General features: G+C 39.5%; 1 protein-coding gene across 5 annotated transcripts in view; it reads left to right on the forward strand.

The window, feature by feature from the left end:
* TBC1D4 (TBC1 domain family member 4) overlaps nucleotides 1-18,738 on the forward strand; it is a gene marked incomplete at both ends in the record, with an annotated part of 215,685 nt that overhangs the window by 118,423 nt on the left and 78,524 nt on the right. For all 5 annotated transcript variants that reach the window (XM_079721895.1, XM_079721894.1, XM_079721896.1 and 2 more), the window contains 2 exons: nucleotides 15,240-15,827; nucleotides 17,283-17,372. In XM_079721895.1, coding sequence (XP_079578021.1) covers nucleotides 15,240-15,827; nucleotides 17,283-17,372 — 678 coding nt within the window. The remainder of the gene's footprint in view (nucleotides 1-15,239; nucleotides 15,828-17,282; nucleotides 17,373-18,738) is intronic.

An 18,738-nucleotide genomic window follows, 5' to 3' on the forward strand; every position in this document is an offset into this window, starting at 1 on the left:
TTCTAATCCCCTTGATACTGTCGTTTGTAGAGCAGAAGTTTTAAATTTGAATGAAGGCCAGCTTATCAATTTTTTTTATAGATTGCCTTTTTTGAGAAACTTTATTTATTTTTTATACAGCAGGTTCTTATTAGTTACCAATTTTATACCTATTAGTGTATACATGTCAATCCCAATCTCCCAATTCATCCCACCCCCACCCCCACCACTTTACCCCCTTGGTGTCCATACATTTGTTCTTTACATCTTTGTCTATATTTCTGCCTTGCAAACAGGTTCATCTGTACCATCTTTCTAGATTCCACATTTATGCGTTAATATACAAAATTTGTTTTTCTCTTTCTGACTTACTTCACTCTGTATGACAGTCTCTAGGTCCATCCACGTCTCTACAAATGACCCAATTTTGTTCCTTTTTATGGCTGAGTAATATTCCATCGTATATATGTACCACAACTTCTTTATCCATTCTTCTGTCAATGGGCATTTAGGTTGCTTCCATGACCTTGCTATTGTAAATAGTGCTGCAATGAACATTGGGGTGCATGTGTCTTTTTGAATTATGGTTTTCTCTGGGTATATGCCCAGTAGTGGGATTGCTGTGTCATATGGTAATTCTATTTTTAGTTTTTTAAGGAACCTCCATATGTTCTCCATAGTGGCTGTATCAATTTACATTCCCACCAACAGTGCAAGAGGGTTCCCTTTTCTCCATACCCTCTCCAGCATTTGTTGTTTGTAGATTTTCTGATGATGCCCATTCTAACTGGTGTGAGGTGATACCTCATTGTAGTTTTGATTTGCATTTCTCTAACGATTAGTTATGTTGAGCGGCTTTTCATGTGCCTCTTGGCCATCTGTATGTCTTCTTTGGAGAAATGTCTATTTAGGTCTTCTGTCCATTTTTTTTTCCTGTCCATTTTTTGATTGGGTTGTTTTTTCTTTAATATTTAGCTTCATGAGCTGTTTATATATTTTGGTGATTAATCCTTTGTCTGTTGATTTGTTTGCAAATATTTTCTCCCATTCTGAGTGTTGTCTTTTCATCTTGTTTATAGTTTCCTTTGCTGTGCAAAAGCTTTTAAGTTTCATTAGGTCCCATTTGTTTATTTTTGTTTTTATTTCCATTACTCTAGGAGGTGGGTCAAAAAAGATTGTGCTGTGATTTATGTCAAAGAGTGTTCTTCCTGGGCTTCCCTGGTGGCGCAGTGGTTGAGAGTCCGCTTGTCGATGCAGGGGACACAGGTTCGTGACCCGGTCCGGGAGGATCCCACATGCCGCGGAGCGGCTGGTCCCGTGAGCCATGGCCACTGAGCCTGTGCGTGTGGAGCCTGTGCTCCGCAACAGGAGAGGCCACAACAGTGAGAGGCCCGTGTACCATAAAAAAAAAAAAAAAAAAAAAAAGAGTGTTCTTCCTATGTTTTCCTCTAAGAGTTTTATGGTGTCTGGTCTTATTACATTTAGGTCTCTAATCCATTTTGAGTTTATTTTTGTGTATGGTGTTAGGGGGTGTTCTAATTTCATTCTTTTACATGTAGCTGTCCAGTTCTCCCAGCACCACTTCTTGAAGAGACTGTCTTTTCTCCATTATATATCCTTGCCTCCTTTGTCATAGATTAGTTGACCATAGGTGTGTGGGTTTATCTCTGGGCTTTCTATCCTGTTCCACTGATCTATATTTCTGTTTTTGTGGCAGTACCATATTGTCTTGATTACTGTAACTTTGTAGTATAGTCTGAAGTCAGGGAGTCTGATTCCTCCAGCTTTTTTTTTTTTTTTCCCTCACGACTGCTTTGGCTCATACATTGTGTCTTTGGTGTTGTATCTAAAAAGGCATCACCATACCCAAGGTCATCTGGGTTCTCTAGATTTTGAGTTAATTTTTGTAAAGGGTTTAAAGTCTGTGTCTAGATAAATTTTTTTTGGCATGTGGATGTCCAGTCGTTCCAGAACCGTTTGTTGAAGAGACTATCTTTGCTCCATTATATTGTCTTTACTCCTCTGTCAAAGATCAGTTGACTATATTTATGTGAGACTATTTCTGGGCTCTTTATTATGTTTCATGAATCTATTTGTCTGTTGTTTTGCCAATACCACACTATCTTGATTCTCATAGCTTTATAGTAAATCTTGAAATCAGATAGCATCAGTCCTTCAACTTTGTTCTTCTCCTTTAATATTGTGTTGGCTATTCTGGGTTGCTTGCCTCTCCATATAAACCTAGAATAAGTTTGTCAATGTCTGTAAAACAACTTGCTGGGATTTGACTGTGATTGCATTGAATTTATAGGTCAGGTTGACATCTGGACAATATCAAGTCTTCCTACTCATGAACATGGAATATCTCTCCATTTATTTAGCTTTACTTTGATCATGTTCATCAGAGTCTTGTAGATCTCATATAGATCTTATACATATTTTGTTAGATTTTTTTACCTAAATATTCACGTTTGGGGTGCTAATGTAAATGATATTGTGTTTTTAATTTCAAAATCCACTTGTTCATTGCTGGCATATAGGAAAGCAATTGACTTTTGTATATTAACCCTGTATCATGCAACCTTACTATAATCACTTATTAGTTCCAGGAGGTGTTCCAGGTGATGATGTGTCAAAAAGACACAGGCACCCCAATGTTCATTACAGCACTATTTACAATAGCCAGGTCATGGATGGACCTAGAGACTGTTTTTTTGGTAAATTTTTATTTCCTTTATTTTTATTTCAGATTTTCTACAGACAATCATGTCATCTCAGAACAGACAGTTTTATTTCTTCCTTTCCAATCTGTATACCTTTAGTTTCCTTTTCTTGCCTATTAGCAAGGACTTCTAGTATGATGTTGAAAAGGAATGTTGAGAGAGTATATCCTTGCCGTGTACTGGATCTCAGTGGGAAAGCTTTGAGTTTCTCACCATTAAGTATGATGCTAGCTGTAGATTTTTTTCTAGATTGTTGAAGAAATTCCCCTCTATTCCTGGTTTATTGAGAGTTTTTACCATTAATGGGTGATGGATTTTGTCAAATGCTTTTTCTGCTCTATTGATTTGATCATGTGAATTTTTTTTTTAGTCTGTTGATGTGATAGATTACATTAATCGATTTTTGAATGTTGAACCACCTTTACATACTTGGGATAGATCCTACTTGGTCCTGGTATATAATTCTTTTTATACTTTTCTGGATTTGGTATGCTAGTATTTTGTTAAGGATTTTTGCATCTATATTCATGAGAGATATTGGTCTGTAGTTTTCTTATACTGTCTTTGTCTTGTTTTGATATTAAGGTATTGCTGGCCTCATAGAATGAATTAGGAAGTATTTTCTCTGCTTCTATCTTCTGAAAGAGATTATGGAGGATTGGTATCATTTTGTTCTTAAATGTTTGACAGAATTCACCAGTGTATCCATCTGAGCCTGGTGCTTTCTGTTTTAGAAGATTATTAACTGTTGATTCGATTTAGGCCTATTCAGATCATTTATTTATTCTTGTATGCATTTTGGCAGATTGTAGCATTCAAGGAAATGGTCCATTTCATTTAGGATATCGAATTTCTGGTCATGGAGTGGTTCATAGTATTCTTTTATTATGCTTTTAATTTCCATGGGATCTGTAGCGATGTCCCCCTTTCATTTCTAATATTAGTAATTTGTGTCCTCTCTTCTTAGCCTGGCTAGAGGTTTACTGATTTTGAATTGTATATTTTTTAAAATGTGAGCATTAAGCAAATAATAGGACTGATTTGATGAATACAAAGCATTCTGTTGAATAAACAGGTAGTAGGTTGATCTCACATTTAAAGTGCTTTGTGGTTGGGTAGAGGGATATTGCTGCATTTGAAAGTGGGTCTCATAGTGCCAGCATAAGTAAATAAATAACAGCTTTTCAGGATTGTTTCTTAGATGCCCCTATTCCGTGTTTCTGTAGTTAGAAAGTAAAAGATTAACTTTCTTGATTACATGTTTGTAAGAAGTTTGATTTTCTTGCATTGGTGACTCTGCTTACTTCACCTTTTTTGGTCATATCTGTATAAATATCCATATCCAAAAAAAGAAATATAGAATTATTTTTCACAAGTGACACAAATACTGTATAATCAAACTGTGTTATTCTTATTTTGGTAAGGTACAGAACACTTTTTTTCCCTACCACACGTGAACTTTTTCCAAAGTTCATTTCTTATACAACTGTTACTTACAAGGTTAGCTCCCAATCTCATCCTAGGCAGAAAAAACTGTTTACCCGCATTGTTTCATTTCAGGGTGCAAAAACCTCTCTTCTAATTTCTGGTTGATTCCTGAGTTTCATCTAAGATACTTCAGTTCTCAAGTTAAAACTTAGGTTAAAATGCAATGTTTCCATGAAGGAGTTGTAGAAGTCACATTTCCACATCATCCGAACACAGAAAGTGAAGCTTGAGGGTTCTCAAGATACCATCACCTCACAATTTTGCCTACAGTCAGCCTTGAATTAAATTAAATGTTTACTGATCAATACTCATTTGATCTTCTTCCCTATCCTTACCTCAGCTGATGATTATGCTTTCTGTTTTACTGAGAAATTAAAGCAGTCAGAGGACACATTCTCCAAACTCCCACCACTGTGTCTTCCTGCATTTGCACCTTTTGAGATGAACTTCCCATGCCCTGGGTCAGTTCAAAGTCTTCCACTGTCCCCTCCTGCCTACTTAAAGATGTTGCTAGCAGTGCTACTCTCTTTCTCTACAGCATCAATTTCCCCTTCACTGTTGGAAATTCCCTATTGGAAGCTGTCATTTCTCCCATCTATAAGAGAACCCTCTTTTGACTCACTTGTACCTCTAGCTACAGCCCTAAAAGATTGTCTGTACCTAATGTTTTGGATTTTGTTCCTAAAATTTTCTTTCAAACCTACTCCAGTAAGGCTTTTGCCTTAAGTGCCACCAAAACTTTTCTTGTCAAAGTCACCTGTGATCTCATAGTGCTTACCCCCTCCTTCTTGGAAACCTTTCTTTCTTGGCTTCCGGATACCGTCCTTTTCTGGTTTTACCTGTGTCTCTTGTTGTATTTTCCTTTGCTCGTATCTCTCCATCCCCTAAACTATAGTCATTGTGCGCCTCAGGGCTTGGTTCCTGGAGATATTTCTCTCTCTGCCTAGCTCACCATGTCTCTCTCCCTCTTGCTCTGTGTCTCTGTGTCATCTGTGCTCACTTTTTGATGGACTCCTCTAACTGCATGGCTTTACATGCTATTTATATGCTAGTATCTTCCAAGTTTTCTTTCTCAGCTCTGTCCTCACCCCTGAGCTCCATGTACTCAACTGCCTACTGACATCACCCGTTGGATGTCTGTAAGCTTCTCAAAACTAACAATCCAAAGCTTAGCTCCTACTCTCTTAAGCCATCCCCATCCCTCACTCTAGTTCCTCTGGCCAAAACCCATAAAGTTCATCCAGGCCTCCTCTCCTTTTACAGTCCACGTGAGATCCATCCACAAATCATGTTGACTGTGCCTTTAAAATTATATTGAGAAGCCTGCTTCTTCTTACCCCGTGCCTTGCTGTTCTCCTGTGAACCACCGTTGGCGCATCCTGGGTGCAGTAGGCTTCTGCCCCCTTATCCTTGCCATCTGTTCTCCATACAGCAGGCAAAGGGATTCTTTAAACATGTAACTCAGCACTCTGCAATGGCTATCTGTCTCATCAAGAGTAAATGCCAGAGTCCTTTCAAGGTCCTGCATGACTTAGATGCCCCTGTTCCCCACAGTGGCCTCTTCAGTAATCTTCTGCTGCCTCACTTGCATCCAGCCACATGGACCCCTCACTGTTCCCTGAACATGCCAGGCGAATTTCTGCTTCATGGCCTTCGTACTTGGTGTGCTATCTGCCTGGAATGTTCCACCCTCAGATATCTGTATGGCTCACCTTGCTGACTTCAGGTTTTTACTCAAATATTTTATAGAGACACCTTTCTCTAAAATTGCAACTGTTTGGCCACCCCCTCCAAAATTTCTGTCCCCGCTTCTGGGCATTATTTTTCTCATTGGCAGTTTTTTACTATCTCAAATCCTTTATATTTTACTTATTCATTCTATACCCCCTGCTACAATTTAACTTTCACAAAGGCAATGTTTTTTTATTTAGCAACAGCTTCTCACTTCCTTCTTCTCCTTACACAGTACAAGTCAGACTTACATTTTAGATTTAATTAAACATTGTTGAATGTTTTCACTGTCCTAGCACTGTGTCAGGCACATTTGCACTTTTAGTTTAATTTTCCCAGTTTACCTTTGACATAAACATTGTGATTCCCATTTTGCAGGTGAAAAACCAGGATATGGTGTCTTTTCTACAGATAATCATAGATACTGGAATGGGGCTTTAAACTCTAGACCTCTAACTGCATGTTATATACTTTTCTAATATGCCATGCTGTGGACTAATCCACTTTTTTAAAAATTAATTAATTTATTTATTATTTTTGGCTGCATTGGGTCTTCGTTGCTGTGTGCAGGCTTTCTCTAGTTGCAGCGAGCGGGGGGCTACTCTTTGTTGCGGTGCGTGGGCGTCTCCTTGTTGCGGAGCACAGGCTCTAGGTGTGTGGGCTTCAGTAGTTGTGGCTCACGGGCTCCATAGTTGTGGCTCGCGGGCTCTAGAGTGCAGGCTCAGGAGTTGTGACGCACGGGCTTAGTTGCTCCATGGCACGTGGGATCTTTCCGGAACAGAGCTTGAACCCGTGTCCCCTGCATTGGCAGGCGGATTCTTAACCACTGCACCACCCGGGAAGTCCCGACTAATCCACTTTTGAAAGAATGAGTTTGCTTTTGAAAGGGGAATTGAAAAGGACTCTCCTTGTCTGTCCTTTGCCATCTAACTTCTCAACCCACCCCATCTTCTGTCTTATTTCCCTGTAGCACTAAACTCAGCCACTACTGAGGACATTCCATTCTCTTAATCAATCAAAATTATGAGTCCCTGGATTTCCTGTGAGTTACCCTCGTTTATTTTACATCTGATCACTTTTTCAAATTTTGAACGGTCATAAAGGCACGAGTCATATCTTTTGGAGAAGGAATTCAAAGATATGAGCAGTGAGACAGAATAGGACGGGAGAACTTGGTAGGAAGTTCAAGGAATTTCTCTCTCTGATGCTTGAACTAACTCAGAGGCCACCAGGAAACAACAGAGAAGCGCTGAGCCAAAAATGAGTTTGGAGCAAAGGGGCTGAGAATATCTAAGAACCAAAGCTTAATCTGAGAGGAAACTGTCTTGGCTGAAGCCCAAGACTCAAACCCAAGCAACTTGTATGACTGCAGTGTAAGTAGTAGAGATATTCTTGCTTTCTTTGGCACCAAAGAGTCTCGTTACTTGTAATCTCATTATTCTTTCATGGTTTAACTTTTTTTTTCTTTTATAAATTTATTAATTTTATTTATTTATTTTTGGCTGTGTTGGGTCTTGTTGCATGCGGGCTTTCTCTAGTTGCAGTGAGCGGGGGCTACTCTTTGTTGTGGTGTGCGGGCTTCTCCTTGCCGTGGCTTCTCTTGTTGCAGAGCATGTGCTCTGGGCGCATGGGCTTCAGTAGCCGTGGCTTGCGAGCTCAGTAGTTGTGGTTCACGGGCTCTAGAGCGCAGGCTCAGTAACTGTGGCATACGGGCTTAGTTGCTCCACAGCATGGGGCATCTTCCCTGACCAGGGCTCTAACCCGTGTCCCCTGCATTGGCAGGTGGATTCTTAACCACTGTGCTACCAGGGAAGCCCCATGGTTTAACTTTTAATGTAAACCGTTTGTTTCCCCATCTGTAAAACAAGATAGTGGGAACGGGTGATTCCATAAGAGTGTCTTTAACTTTAAAATTCTGTGATTTTAAGACCACTGCATTATTCCAGTTGATTTTGACTCTAGACCTAGTGATAATTACACCTCTTTTTTACTGTGTAAGGTTTACTTTAAAAGAATAATTTATATATTATTAATAATTAATACTGTTAATATTATTATTTATATATTTAACCAAATACAAAGAATCACTGAAGTACTTTTGGATAAAAGTTAAAATGGTTTAAAAATCAGTTTTATTTCTTATTGAAATTGTCAGACAACGTCACCTTAAAAATGACAGCACAGACTGAGTGTTCCTCCAAAGTAACTGGGCTGGAACATCTTCATGGGTTCTTAAATAATGGTGATTTTTTTCCTTAATGTAAATGAACTATTTCATGGCACGTATATATCTTCTAAAATCAGTCTTTTCTCAAGATGCTGAACTGATCTTAATAGTTTCTTAAGTAAAACAGAATTAGAAAGGAAATCTATCCATCCTCTAATGGCATGTATTACTTCCAAAGCAAATACATTTCTTTTCCTTACTGTCTCTCTTTGATTGAGACTAGTTTAAATGATTAATTCTTCTCATTTGGCAGGTTTTTTGCAATTTACTTGAAATGTTTCCTAGTATTTTTTCCTCAACTTTTTTTTACACCTTTTCCCTCTTTTTTGTGCTTATCAAAATCTTGCTGTGCCTACTATAATTATTATAAAAAGATTAATAATGAATCAAGCAGCCAAGCTCATGTCCATTGTGAAAGAATGTACCCAGTTATTTTTTTTTTTGCTTTAAATATGTCTTAAGAGGCTTATTTTCCTATTCATATTTGTATCCATTTTTAAATGTTTGCTGAAGTTCATCTGTTTATCAATGAACTCTATGAAGAAAGAAGATATTGTATTATAGATTAATTTTCTCCTACCTTCATAATTAATAAGCCTTGGACACGTGATTATTTAAACAGCATAAGAAAGACAGTGGTACTCAAATTTAAAATGCTTCTTTTTAAAGAAAACTAGAGAGTCTGTTCTTTAGCCCTGAACAATCAGTGTGTTTCCTGGTTGCAGAGTCAGGAAATACTTTACTTTTGAAGCAATAACGGTTATTCCCGGGAAGTTTTATAATTGGCTGCATAGCGATAACATCGACTTGAACAAATACAGCAAAATTACTGCTGGCTTATCTAGAATGCAAGAGAACTTCTTAAGCACGACAGAGAGCTAATACTAAGGATTACATCAGTTTGGCATATTCACTGCTCTTGGAGGACGACTCCAGTTTTCAGCTTGCTTCCTGACCAAAAGGTATCTTTCCTTTGTGCTTTTTCAGTATCCAGACTTTTTTCCCTTGGGTTTGCTTAGGACTTTAAACATCAGTGTGTGGTAGTTGTAGAATCTATTTCCTTGTGAAGTCAGGTGAAGTGTAATTTTTACAATACCACTGGATTTCTTGGAATGTGATAACTAATTATGATAATTAATTAATGAGAAACAACAGCCTGACATCCAGGAGTCTAGTGGCAACTTTTCTTTCCTCTAGAGTGAGGAATTGCTTTAATGTCTGAATTTTGATACTTGAACTTACATTCTTTTAGTGAGATCACTGAAGGTGTAAGGACAGAATACTAGCTAAAGGTGGCCCTGTGCTTTTTCTAAACATCATGAGGCATTTGAAAAAAGCCCCATTTATTTTATCGCTTGTTGAAATTGGTTATTTTGTGTCAATGGAAATGAATAATGTCGATGACTTACAGTATTTCTGGCTTAATAATAGAGATGATTTTCCATCTTCTTTTCTTTATTTTTATTTTATTTTATTATTATTATTTTTTGCGGTACGCGGGCCTCTCACTGTTGTGGCCTCTCCCGTTGCGGAGCACAGGCTCCGGACGCGCAGCCTCAGCGGCCATGTCTCACGGGCCCAGGCGCTCCGCGGCACGTGGGATCTTCCCGGACCGGGACACAAACCCGTGTCCCCTGCATCGGCAGGCGGACTCTCAACCACTGCGCCACCAGGGAAACCCCCTTCCATCTTCTTTTAATGTACATTATTTTGTTCCTATATTGACATCAATGCTAAAATAAACCCATAGAAATTTGGATTTAGGTGAGATCTTTTTGAGCATGTTTCTCGTCCCCTACTTTACTGGCAAGGAAACTCTAGAAAGCAGAATGACACAAATTCCTGGCAGATCAGGGGAGAGAGTATAAATCTCTTAATTCCTGGGTACAGGGATTATTAACTCCCTTTTCATTATTGTTATTTTGTGTTAAAATTATATGCTGCCATACAATAAAAACTTTGCCTTGAATTGGCATTGAATTTTCATCAGACTCTGTGAGATGTAAGCAGATTGTGAGCAGTGGCATTATTCGTAGCCAGAGTACTAATAACTAGAGTATGAACCTAGAGCGTGTAGCTTGAGGTGTCTCCTAGCATCTGAAGACATTCTTGCAACACACATTCACTTCCTAGTTGGGGTGAGCACTGAGCAGAGTGGAAAGCCTCAGCTCTCTATTCTGGGGAGTGCTAGATCTCTCTTGTGTTATCAACAGGAATTTACTAACCCCATCTCAATCCTGGAGAGCTTTCATCAGGGTTCTAGGTGGTTGTTCACTATTTGTATATTTTTGTTTGCTGACAACTGTCACTCAGTTTTTTTCTGAGCACAGAATTCTCTCCCAGTGGTCATATGGAAGAACTCTAGTAAGACACAAAATCACCACAACTCAGTCTTTCACTTAGGAGCTTATAGCATTAATGGTAAAGAGAAAAAAAGACGTTGAAAGATGTGATACATGCAAGGAGTCAAATTCATTCAAAAACACATCTAAATCAAAATCTAAATATATGTCAGTTAACACTGTCCTATAGGAGAATAGTGTTTTCCCAAAATGTCTTGTGTATGTGCAAGTACTGGATAGAGATTTTGTGTTTCTCTTGTGTTGCTTCTGATTGATCTCAAATAAATGTCCCAACAGAAAGTTTTCATGGTTCTCTGATAACTCATTTTCCCACTGTGGATATTCTACTGTCTTTCTTTATCAGAGTGTCCCTTCTGGTATGGGCTCTGAGTGTGTAGGCAGGGGCTGTATAATGTTAACTTACATATGTATCTTCCACTTATAAGCAAAAACAGAGCTGAATGTTGTTAGATCGGTTTCACAGGCCAGCCTCTTTGCAGGTCATTGAAAGCTGCGTTTAGTCATGACCTGAGAGAAGATGTTAAAGGCAACTAGAATCTATGTTTTACGGTGCAGTTAACAATTCAAATTATTGGAAGATTAAATTACCTACTCAGTTTAGTCAAGATGATAAGCTTTGCTTCTATGAACTGGGTCATTAACTGAATTATATTTAGGTATTGAGCTTCTACCTGTGGTCACAGGGAAATGTCCTGTGAGACTATAGGAATTCAGCCACTAATCAGTTCTTCACATAACAGCTCTCAATGAGAAAAAGTACAAACTTATAGAGGAATTGATACAACTAAGGTCAAACTGACTTTATTTTCAGTCTTGATAGAATTAACTCTAATAATCATTAAAATATTTGTGACAAGATCAAAATTCTGCATGTTCAAAAAAAATCCTACAGATAATATTTCTTATTCTGCACTCCATAGAGACGCTTTGGAAATTTAGGTGCACTAGGGTTGTAAAATCAGATGAAAAGTATTTAATGAAATATGGTTAGTGAGGAAGGAGGAAGCCATCTGTTTTAGGGTTTTGCCTAACCCACTAGAATCATTGTGCTTTTTTCAGGGTTGAATATCTAGGTCAGTCTCCATAGCTTTGGCCCTTGTCAGACACTAAGGCAAAAGTAAAATGACAGAGGGCTAAGGTTGTTGATCATGTGTTAGTACAAAGCATCTGACTTCCCTGGAGATATGTCAAATGTTCAGGGTGAGTCATTGAAACTATAGCATTTGGACTTTATTCTTTCATAGGAAATACTCTACTAGCAAGCTGAAAGTCTTGTGATTTTTAAACTGTGAATGTTCTGGCAGTATATCCCAAGGAATTATGAGAAAGAGAAGAAATTCTGGTTTTAGAATGGGTGCTAGAATATTTGAAGAAATACCTTGTATGTCTGAATATGAAGCAACCCTGCGTATAAGATGATCTCTCTTTTCCAAAGGTAGAAATTACCAAAAAAAGTTTTTTCCCCCCAGTCCACATATGGAGGATCTACCTTGTAGCAGGACTTACTCTAGGCTTTGGGGATACAAGGAAAAAATGCGGGAAAAGAGACAGAAATCACCACCCTCCTAGGGCTTACATTCTAGCAAATCAATTACACAGAATGTTAAAAGAGGTAAGTGCTATAGAGAGTAATAAAATGGGGGAAAATTCCAGGGGAATGCTGGCTGTGTCAGAGTGTGTCTCTGTGTGTGTGTGTATGTGTGTTTTGGTTTAGGGGATGGATGCTGCCTCAAGGCGACATTAGAACATGGATTTAAATGAGATGAGGAGTGAGCCATCCAGTTATCTGGGGGCGGACTTGGAGTTCAGAGACCTTGAGGGAGGAGTCTGCCTGGCATGTTCAAAGAGTAGCCAGGAAGCGAGTGGGGCTGGAACAGAGTGAGTGAGAGAGGGCTGCTGGGAGGAGTAAGGTCAGCGGAGACGAGGCGAGAATGAAAAGACGAAATCCAGGTTGACTGTCTAAAGGTCACATGGAGAATGTGTAGCCACAGTGCACATTTAATCTATGTCAAATGCAGAGGGTGAGGGCCCTGTAGGACATTGTAGGGATTTTGTCTTTTAATGAAACGGGGAGCTTGGAGGACTTGCAGGTGAGCAATATGACAAGTTTAAAAAGGATCCTTTCTACGTTGGAGAGTAGATTGAAGGGGGCAAGGGACACCAGTTAAAAGATTATTGCAGAAAACCAGATGAGAGAGAATGAGTTGTATTTCATTTTGTATGAATGTACCACCTTGTGTTCATCCTTTCACTTTTTTCTCCAGTTTTATTGAGATATAATCGACATATAGCATTGTATTTAGTTCAAGGAGTGCAACTTAATGATTTGATACATGTATATATTGCAAAATGATGACCGTAAGTTTAGTTAACATCACTCACCTCACATGGTTATAGACTTTTTTTCTTGTGAGAACTTTTTTTTTTTTTTTGGCGGTACGCGGGCCTCTCACTGTTGCGGCCTCTCCCGTTGAGGAGCACAGGCTCCGGACGTGCAGGCTCAGCGGCCATGGCTCACGGGCCCAGGCGCTCTGCGGCACGTGGGATCCTCCCGGACCGGGGCACGAACCCGTGTCCCCTGCATCGGCAGGCGGACTCTCAACCACTGCGCCACCAGGGAAGCCCTGTGAGAACTTTTAAGATCTACTCTCTTAGCAAGTTTCAAATATACAATATAGTATTATTAACTCAGTCACCATGCTGTACATTACATCCCAGAACTTATTTATCTTATAAATGAAAGTTTGTACCTTTTGACAACCTTCACCCATTCCTCCCTCCCCTGCCTCTGGCAATCACCAGTCTGTCCTCTTTATCTATGAGGTTTTTTTTTTTTTTTTTTTTTTTTTTTAAGATTCCACATATAAGTGAGATCATACAGTATTTACCTTTCTCAGTCTGACTTATTTCAGTTAGCATAACGCCCTCAAGGTCCATCCATGTTGTCGTAAATGGCAGGATTTCCTTTTTTATGGCTAAATAATATTTATCACAGTTTCTTTATCCATTCATCTTTTGACGGACACTTAGGTTGACTTAGATTGTTTCCATGTCTTGACTATTGTGAATAATGCTGTGATGAACATGAGGGTGCAGGTGTCTTTTCGAGAGAGTGATTTTGTTTCTCTTGAATATATACCCAGAAGTAGAATTGCTGGATGATATGGTAGTTCTATTTTTAGTATTTTAGGAACCTCCGTACTGTTTTCCATAGTGACTGCACCAATTTACATTCCTACCAACAATGCACAAGGGTTTCCTTTTTCCCACATCCTCCCCCAGTACTTGTTATATCTTGTCTTTTTGATGATAATCATCCTATCAAGTGTTAGGTGATATTTTATTGTGGTTTTGCTTTACATTTCCCTGACAATTAGTGAGCATTCACTTGTTGATGAATATTTGGGTTGTTTCCAGTTTTGGGGTATCGTGACTGAGGCATCTATGAATATTTGTGTACAAGCCTTTTTTTTTTTTTTTTTTTATTGCGGTACGCGTGCCTCTCACTGTTGTGGCCTCTCCCGTTGCGGAGCACAGGCTCAGCGGCCACGGCCCACGGGCCCAAGCGCTCCGTGGCACGTGGGACCTTCCCGGACCGGGGCACGAACCCGTGTCCCCTGCATCGGCAGGCGGACTCTCAACCACTGCGCCACCAGGGAAGCCCTGTGTACAAGTCTTTTTGTTGACATACGTTTTCAGGACTTTCACCTAAATCTCTAGGAGTGGAATGACTGGGTTGTGAGATCTATGTTTAACTCCCAAGCAGCTGCCAAACTCCTGAGGTAGCTGTGCCATTTTACATTTCTGCACACAGTGTATGAGAGTTGCTGTTGCTCCACATCCTGGCGGGTACTTGGACTTTTAAATTAATTAATTAATTTTTGGCCGCATTGGGTCTTTGTTGCCGTGCGCGGGCTTTCTCTAGTTGCGGCGAGAGGGGGCTTCTCTTGTTGCGGAGTACGGGCTATAGGCGCGCTGGCTTCCGTAGTCGTGGCTCACAGACTCAGTAGTTGTGGTGCACGGGCTTAGTTGCTCTGCGGCATGTGGGATCTTCCCGGACCAGGGCTCGAACCCGTGTCCCCTGAGTTGGCAGGCGGATTCTTAACCACTGCGCCACCAGGGAAGCCCCACTTGGGCTTTTTGATGTTAGCCATTCTAATAGGTATGACATAGTATCTTCCTGTGGTCTATATTTGCATTTTCCCTGATGGCTAATGCTGATGAGGGGTGTCTTTCATCCAGAAAGTTAATTTTAGCCTCACTGTTGAAGCTTTGGTTCCTTTCAGCTGAGGCTCATAATAATTTAATTAAATAATTTATTTATCTCAGCTGTGGTTGGTACCTTAGCATGTTACTTTATTTTTTATATTTAAATTTAATTTTTAACCTTTTGATCCCTTATAATACGTTTTAAAAGTACTCAAAGGTTATGTTATGATGATTTATTAAAGGTTGCAGTGGCCTGTATAGTCTCATGGTTTTGTTTTTAGGAAACGAATACATTTAAAAGGGGAAAGTATAAAAGTGATATAAAATTCCAGTCTTATCCTTAAATCACTATGTCCGATAGTGTAATTTAAGTTTATGCTTTATCTTATGTAGGATCTATTACTTTCTTTGTTTTATCATTTAGGATGAGCGTACATTCTGTGATAATAACTGGTCTAGGTAAACATGTACGATCTCTAAATATTCAACTAAAGTGAGGATTTTTGAATGCTTTTCCAGGTTCCCGATGTTATCAGCAGCATAAGGCAGTTATCGAAAGCGGCCATGAAAGAGGATGCCAAACCCAGCAAAGACAACGAGGACGCCTTTTACAACTCACAGAAGTTCGAGGTCTTGTACTGTGGCAAGGTGACCGTGACCCACAAGAAGGCCCCGTCCAGCCTCATCGACGACTGCATCGAGAAGTTCAGCCTGCACGAGCGGCAGCGCCTGCGGGTCCAGGGCGGGCCGCGCGCCGCGGATGCCGGCGAGGACCCGGCGGTGTCGGAGGCCCAGGCGCCCGCTTCCCCCAACGACGTTCTGTCCGAGGAAGGGTATGGCGTCACCGACACCCACCCCATCTTCCCCGCGGCGCCCAGCCAGCCTGGGCCGGCCAGCTCTCGAGTCTGCTTCCCTGAGCGGATTTTGGAAGATTCTGGCTTTGATGAACAGCAGGAGTTCCGGTCTCGGTGCAGCAGCGTCACCGGTGTCCTGCAAAGGAAAGTTCAGGAGAACAGCCAGAAACCGCAGCCGCGGAGGAGGCATGCCAGCGCGCCCAGCCACGTCCAGCCCTCGGATTCGGAGAAGAACAGAACGATGCTGTTTCAGGTGCTGCCCTGGCCGCGGGCTCTCGTAGTGTTTCCCCATTCTTTGCTAGACGGAAGCAGCCGGTCCTCACTCTGCAAGCATCCAACCTTTCTGTCATATCCGTTGGGAAGCAGATAAGGAAGGTGGAGAAAGAGAGCAAACAAAGGAAAGTAGTGAAGGGGTGAGAGGCAGACGGGGAATGTAAGAAAACAGGGAGCAGGGAAGGGAGAGGAAGAGAGAAGCACTTGCAGAACATCACGGAAAGTTGTTGGGGAAATAAGAATAGATTACTCTTAGCATCACCAGCATTTGCCTTAGGTTGATTCTTAAATAAATGTTATTTTTTTAAATGACTGCAGAAAGTCAATCTTATGAAGGGTTTGGAGATGTGGATCTGGGAGCGGGTGAATCTTCATGAAGGAGAAAGCATTTTCTAAAGAGAAAAAAAAAAAGAAAAGCCCAGAGACTCATAGGTGTATTTTCAGATGAGAATACACCAATTTACTCTGTCATACAAAAGAGACGGTTAAAGAAACATTATAGGCCTGATAATTTATTAGACCAGTTATTAAAATGATTTGGTGCAAGCTATATTATAGGTGTAAAAGATGATTCTTAATTCTAAAAAGTAGTTTTTGAAGTTGTACAGGGTATAGAAAAATGTCCAGTTCCACTTAAAAGAACTTAATTCTTAACAGTACCCTGTAGAGATTCTTTAATTACTCCTCAGGTTTGAAGATTAATTTGAGTTTTCCTCAGATTTGAGTTTTCTTGAAAAAAGGAGTGACTGCCCTTTTATCCCATGGCAAAGAGTCCCTGAGAAGGAAGTTGCACAGTGTACCCTGGTAAACAGTCCCAGTATGTAATATTTGCTTTATCAGAAGTTCATGGTGGTTTTGTTCTGTTTTGTCCTTGATAACACTAGGCATGTAATTAAAGTGTCTATAGTCTTTCCTGTGGTGATATGTTAACTGAGTTTCCTCTCTTGTTTGGGCTACTGGATTTGTTCTTTTTCTTAGCTAGCCAGAGTCCATGTTGTTAATTTTTTCTAAATGGTTGTTTATTTAAAAAGTTTTAAAATTTATCAGCCCAATTGCAAGTATATCTTTCTGTTGATCATTTGTGAGAAAGCATGATTATAAATTATAATTAAATAATTAGTATTTTTAGAAAATATAAGGTGTGGAAAGGTTGCATTTTTTTTTTAAAAGAATAATTTCTAATTTGGAAAAAAATGGTTTCTTGTAAATTAAGACCAACTTAACTTTCATGATTTCTAGCTGAAAGGAAGAAATGTTTTCAGACAGCTGATAATTGGGGTTGTAGATTTGGTTGGATTGGATGTTGACACACATGTGAGTATGTATGTCTGGGATAGAGCATTTGAATCTGTATTATTAGTCAAATATTTAACTGTAAAGTAATATGTTAGTTTCTTGATAAGTTGAAATTCATTGGAATATTTTTATTTTTAAGGTTGGACGGTTTGAGATTAACCTTATCAGTCCAGACACTAAATCACTTGTGCTTGAGAAGAATTTTAAAGATATCTCTTCTTGTTCCCAGGTATGTATTGAAGTAGATTATAGTATTTGAAGAAACCAATTAAAGCTTGTTTCTAAATTAACAAAATAACTGGGCTTAAACCCCTTCAGATTTTATTCTTAAAAGCATTTCTTAAGTAGATTTGTCTTAAACTAAGAGTGTTCATGTGTTTGGGTCCCTGCCAATAAGAAAATCCTGTCCAGGTTCCTCATTATCATAATCTTGTCCTCACTTTCATCAACCCTCTTTCCTCATGGTGTCACTTCATCAAAGGGATGGAAGGAAGTTTTGCGGTGGTGAGTTCTTTAGAAAATATCTTCACAGTTAGTGTTGCTCAGAATCTTGAGCAGTAGGTCTTGTGGGCATCACTGAGTCATATTTGCTCTTTATACTGTAGTAGGTAAAAAAAAGAACTAGTACTTTCAAGTTTATAAATGTAAATGCTAAAGTTTGAAAAGAAGGTTTTGGTATATATCTTTGTCCTTTACTTATTTTTAATTCTCATATTACGTATTTGAAAGTTTTAAAAATATCTATACAACTGTGTGTGTTCAAGGTCATATTAGGCATAAAGTAGTGTCCTAAGTACCATAGTAATAAAATTTAAAATATCTATATAATTGTTAGAGCTACCCAAATATATGGCAAACCTAGAAAGAATTTCCAAAGATGTTGGAGTAGAGGGAATACCTAAAGTTGAATATAGGAAAGTTAAAAATGCAAGGATGCCTCTGAGGAGGTCCCTGGAATAGAGAAGCAGTAACTTCTTTCCTAGCAATGTACCTTAGGTGTACCTTCAGGGACCTGGATCTTGCCAAGGCCCTTTCCTATATTTTAATGTTGAAAAATAGACTGACTTTTTCTTGTTTTTAAGTTTTAATTTTGGAGTTAGCTTTGCCATAGGTACGATATCCCGACGTTCTTCCCTTTGAAAATGATAAGCTTTTGTACATCTTGTTAATTACTCTCCTCAGCCTCGGCTAATGTGGTTTCACTTCTAGTATTTTGTTTTAATATTTGTTCTGTTATATGGAGACATAAAATTATGTTGTGAACATAAAAATTTTCTACTCTAGTAGTTTAGAGAGGCAGCATCTGACTAGAGGAAGAATATATTGCAAATTTCTAAATTCCTACTTAAAAGACAAAAAATGTGGTAGAAAGATTATTCACTTTAACTAAAAAAAGTATTTATTAAGCATTCTTGTAATTACATGTTTCCTGGGGGTCCCTGCGTGATCATAAGCTCTGTGAGGGCAGGTGTCTTATTCTGTAGGCCAGGGGTCCCCAACCCCCGGGCCGAGGCCTGTTAGGAACCGGGCCACACAGCAGGAGGTGAGTGGGGGTGGGGGCGAGGGAGTGAAGTTTCATCTGCTGCTCCCCACCG

The sequence above is a fragment of the Hyperoodon ampullatus genome (genome assembly GCF_949752795.1).
Source record: "Hyperoodon ampullatus genome assembly, chromosome: 16".
Lineage (NCBI taxonomy): Eukaryota > Metazoa > Chordata > Mammalia > Artiodactyla > Ziphiidae > Hyperoodon > Hyperoodon ampullatus.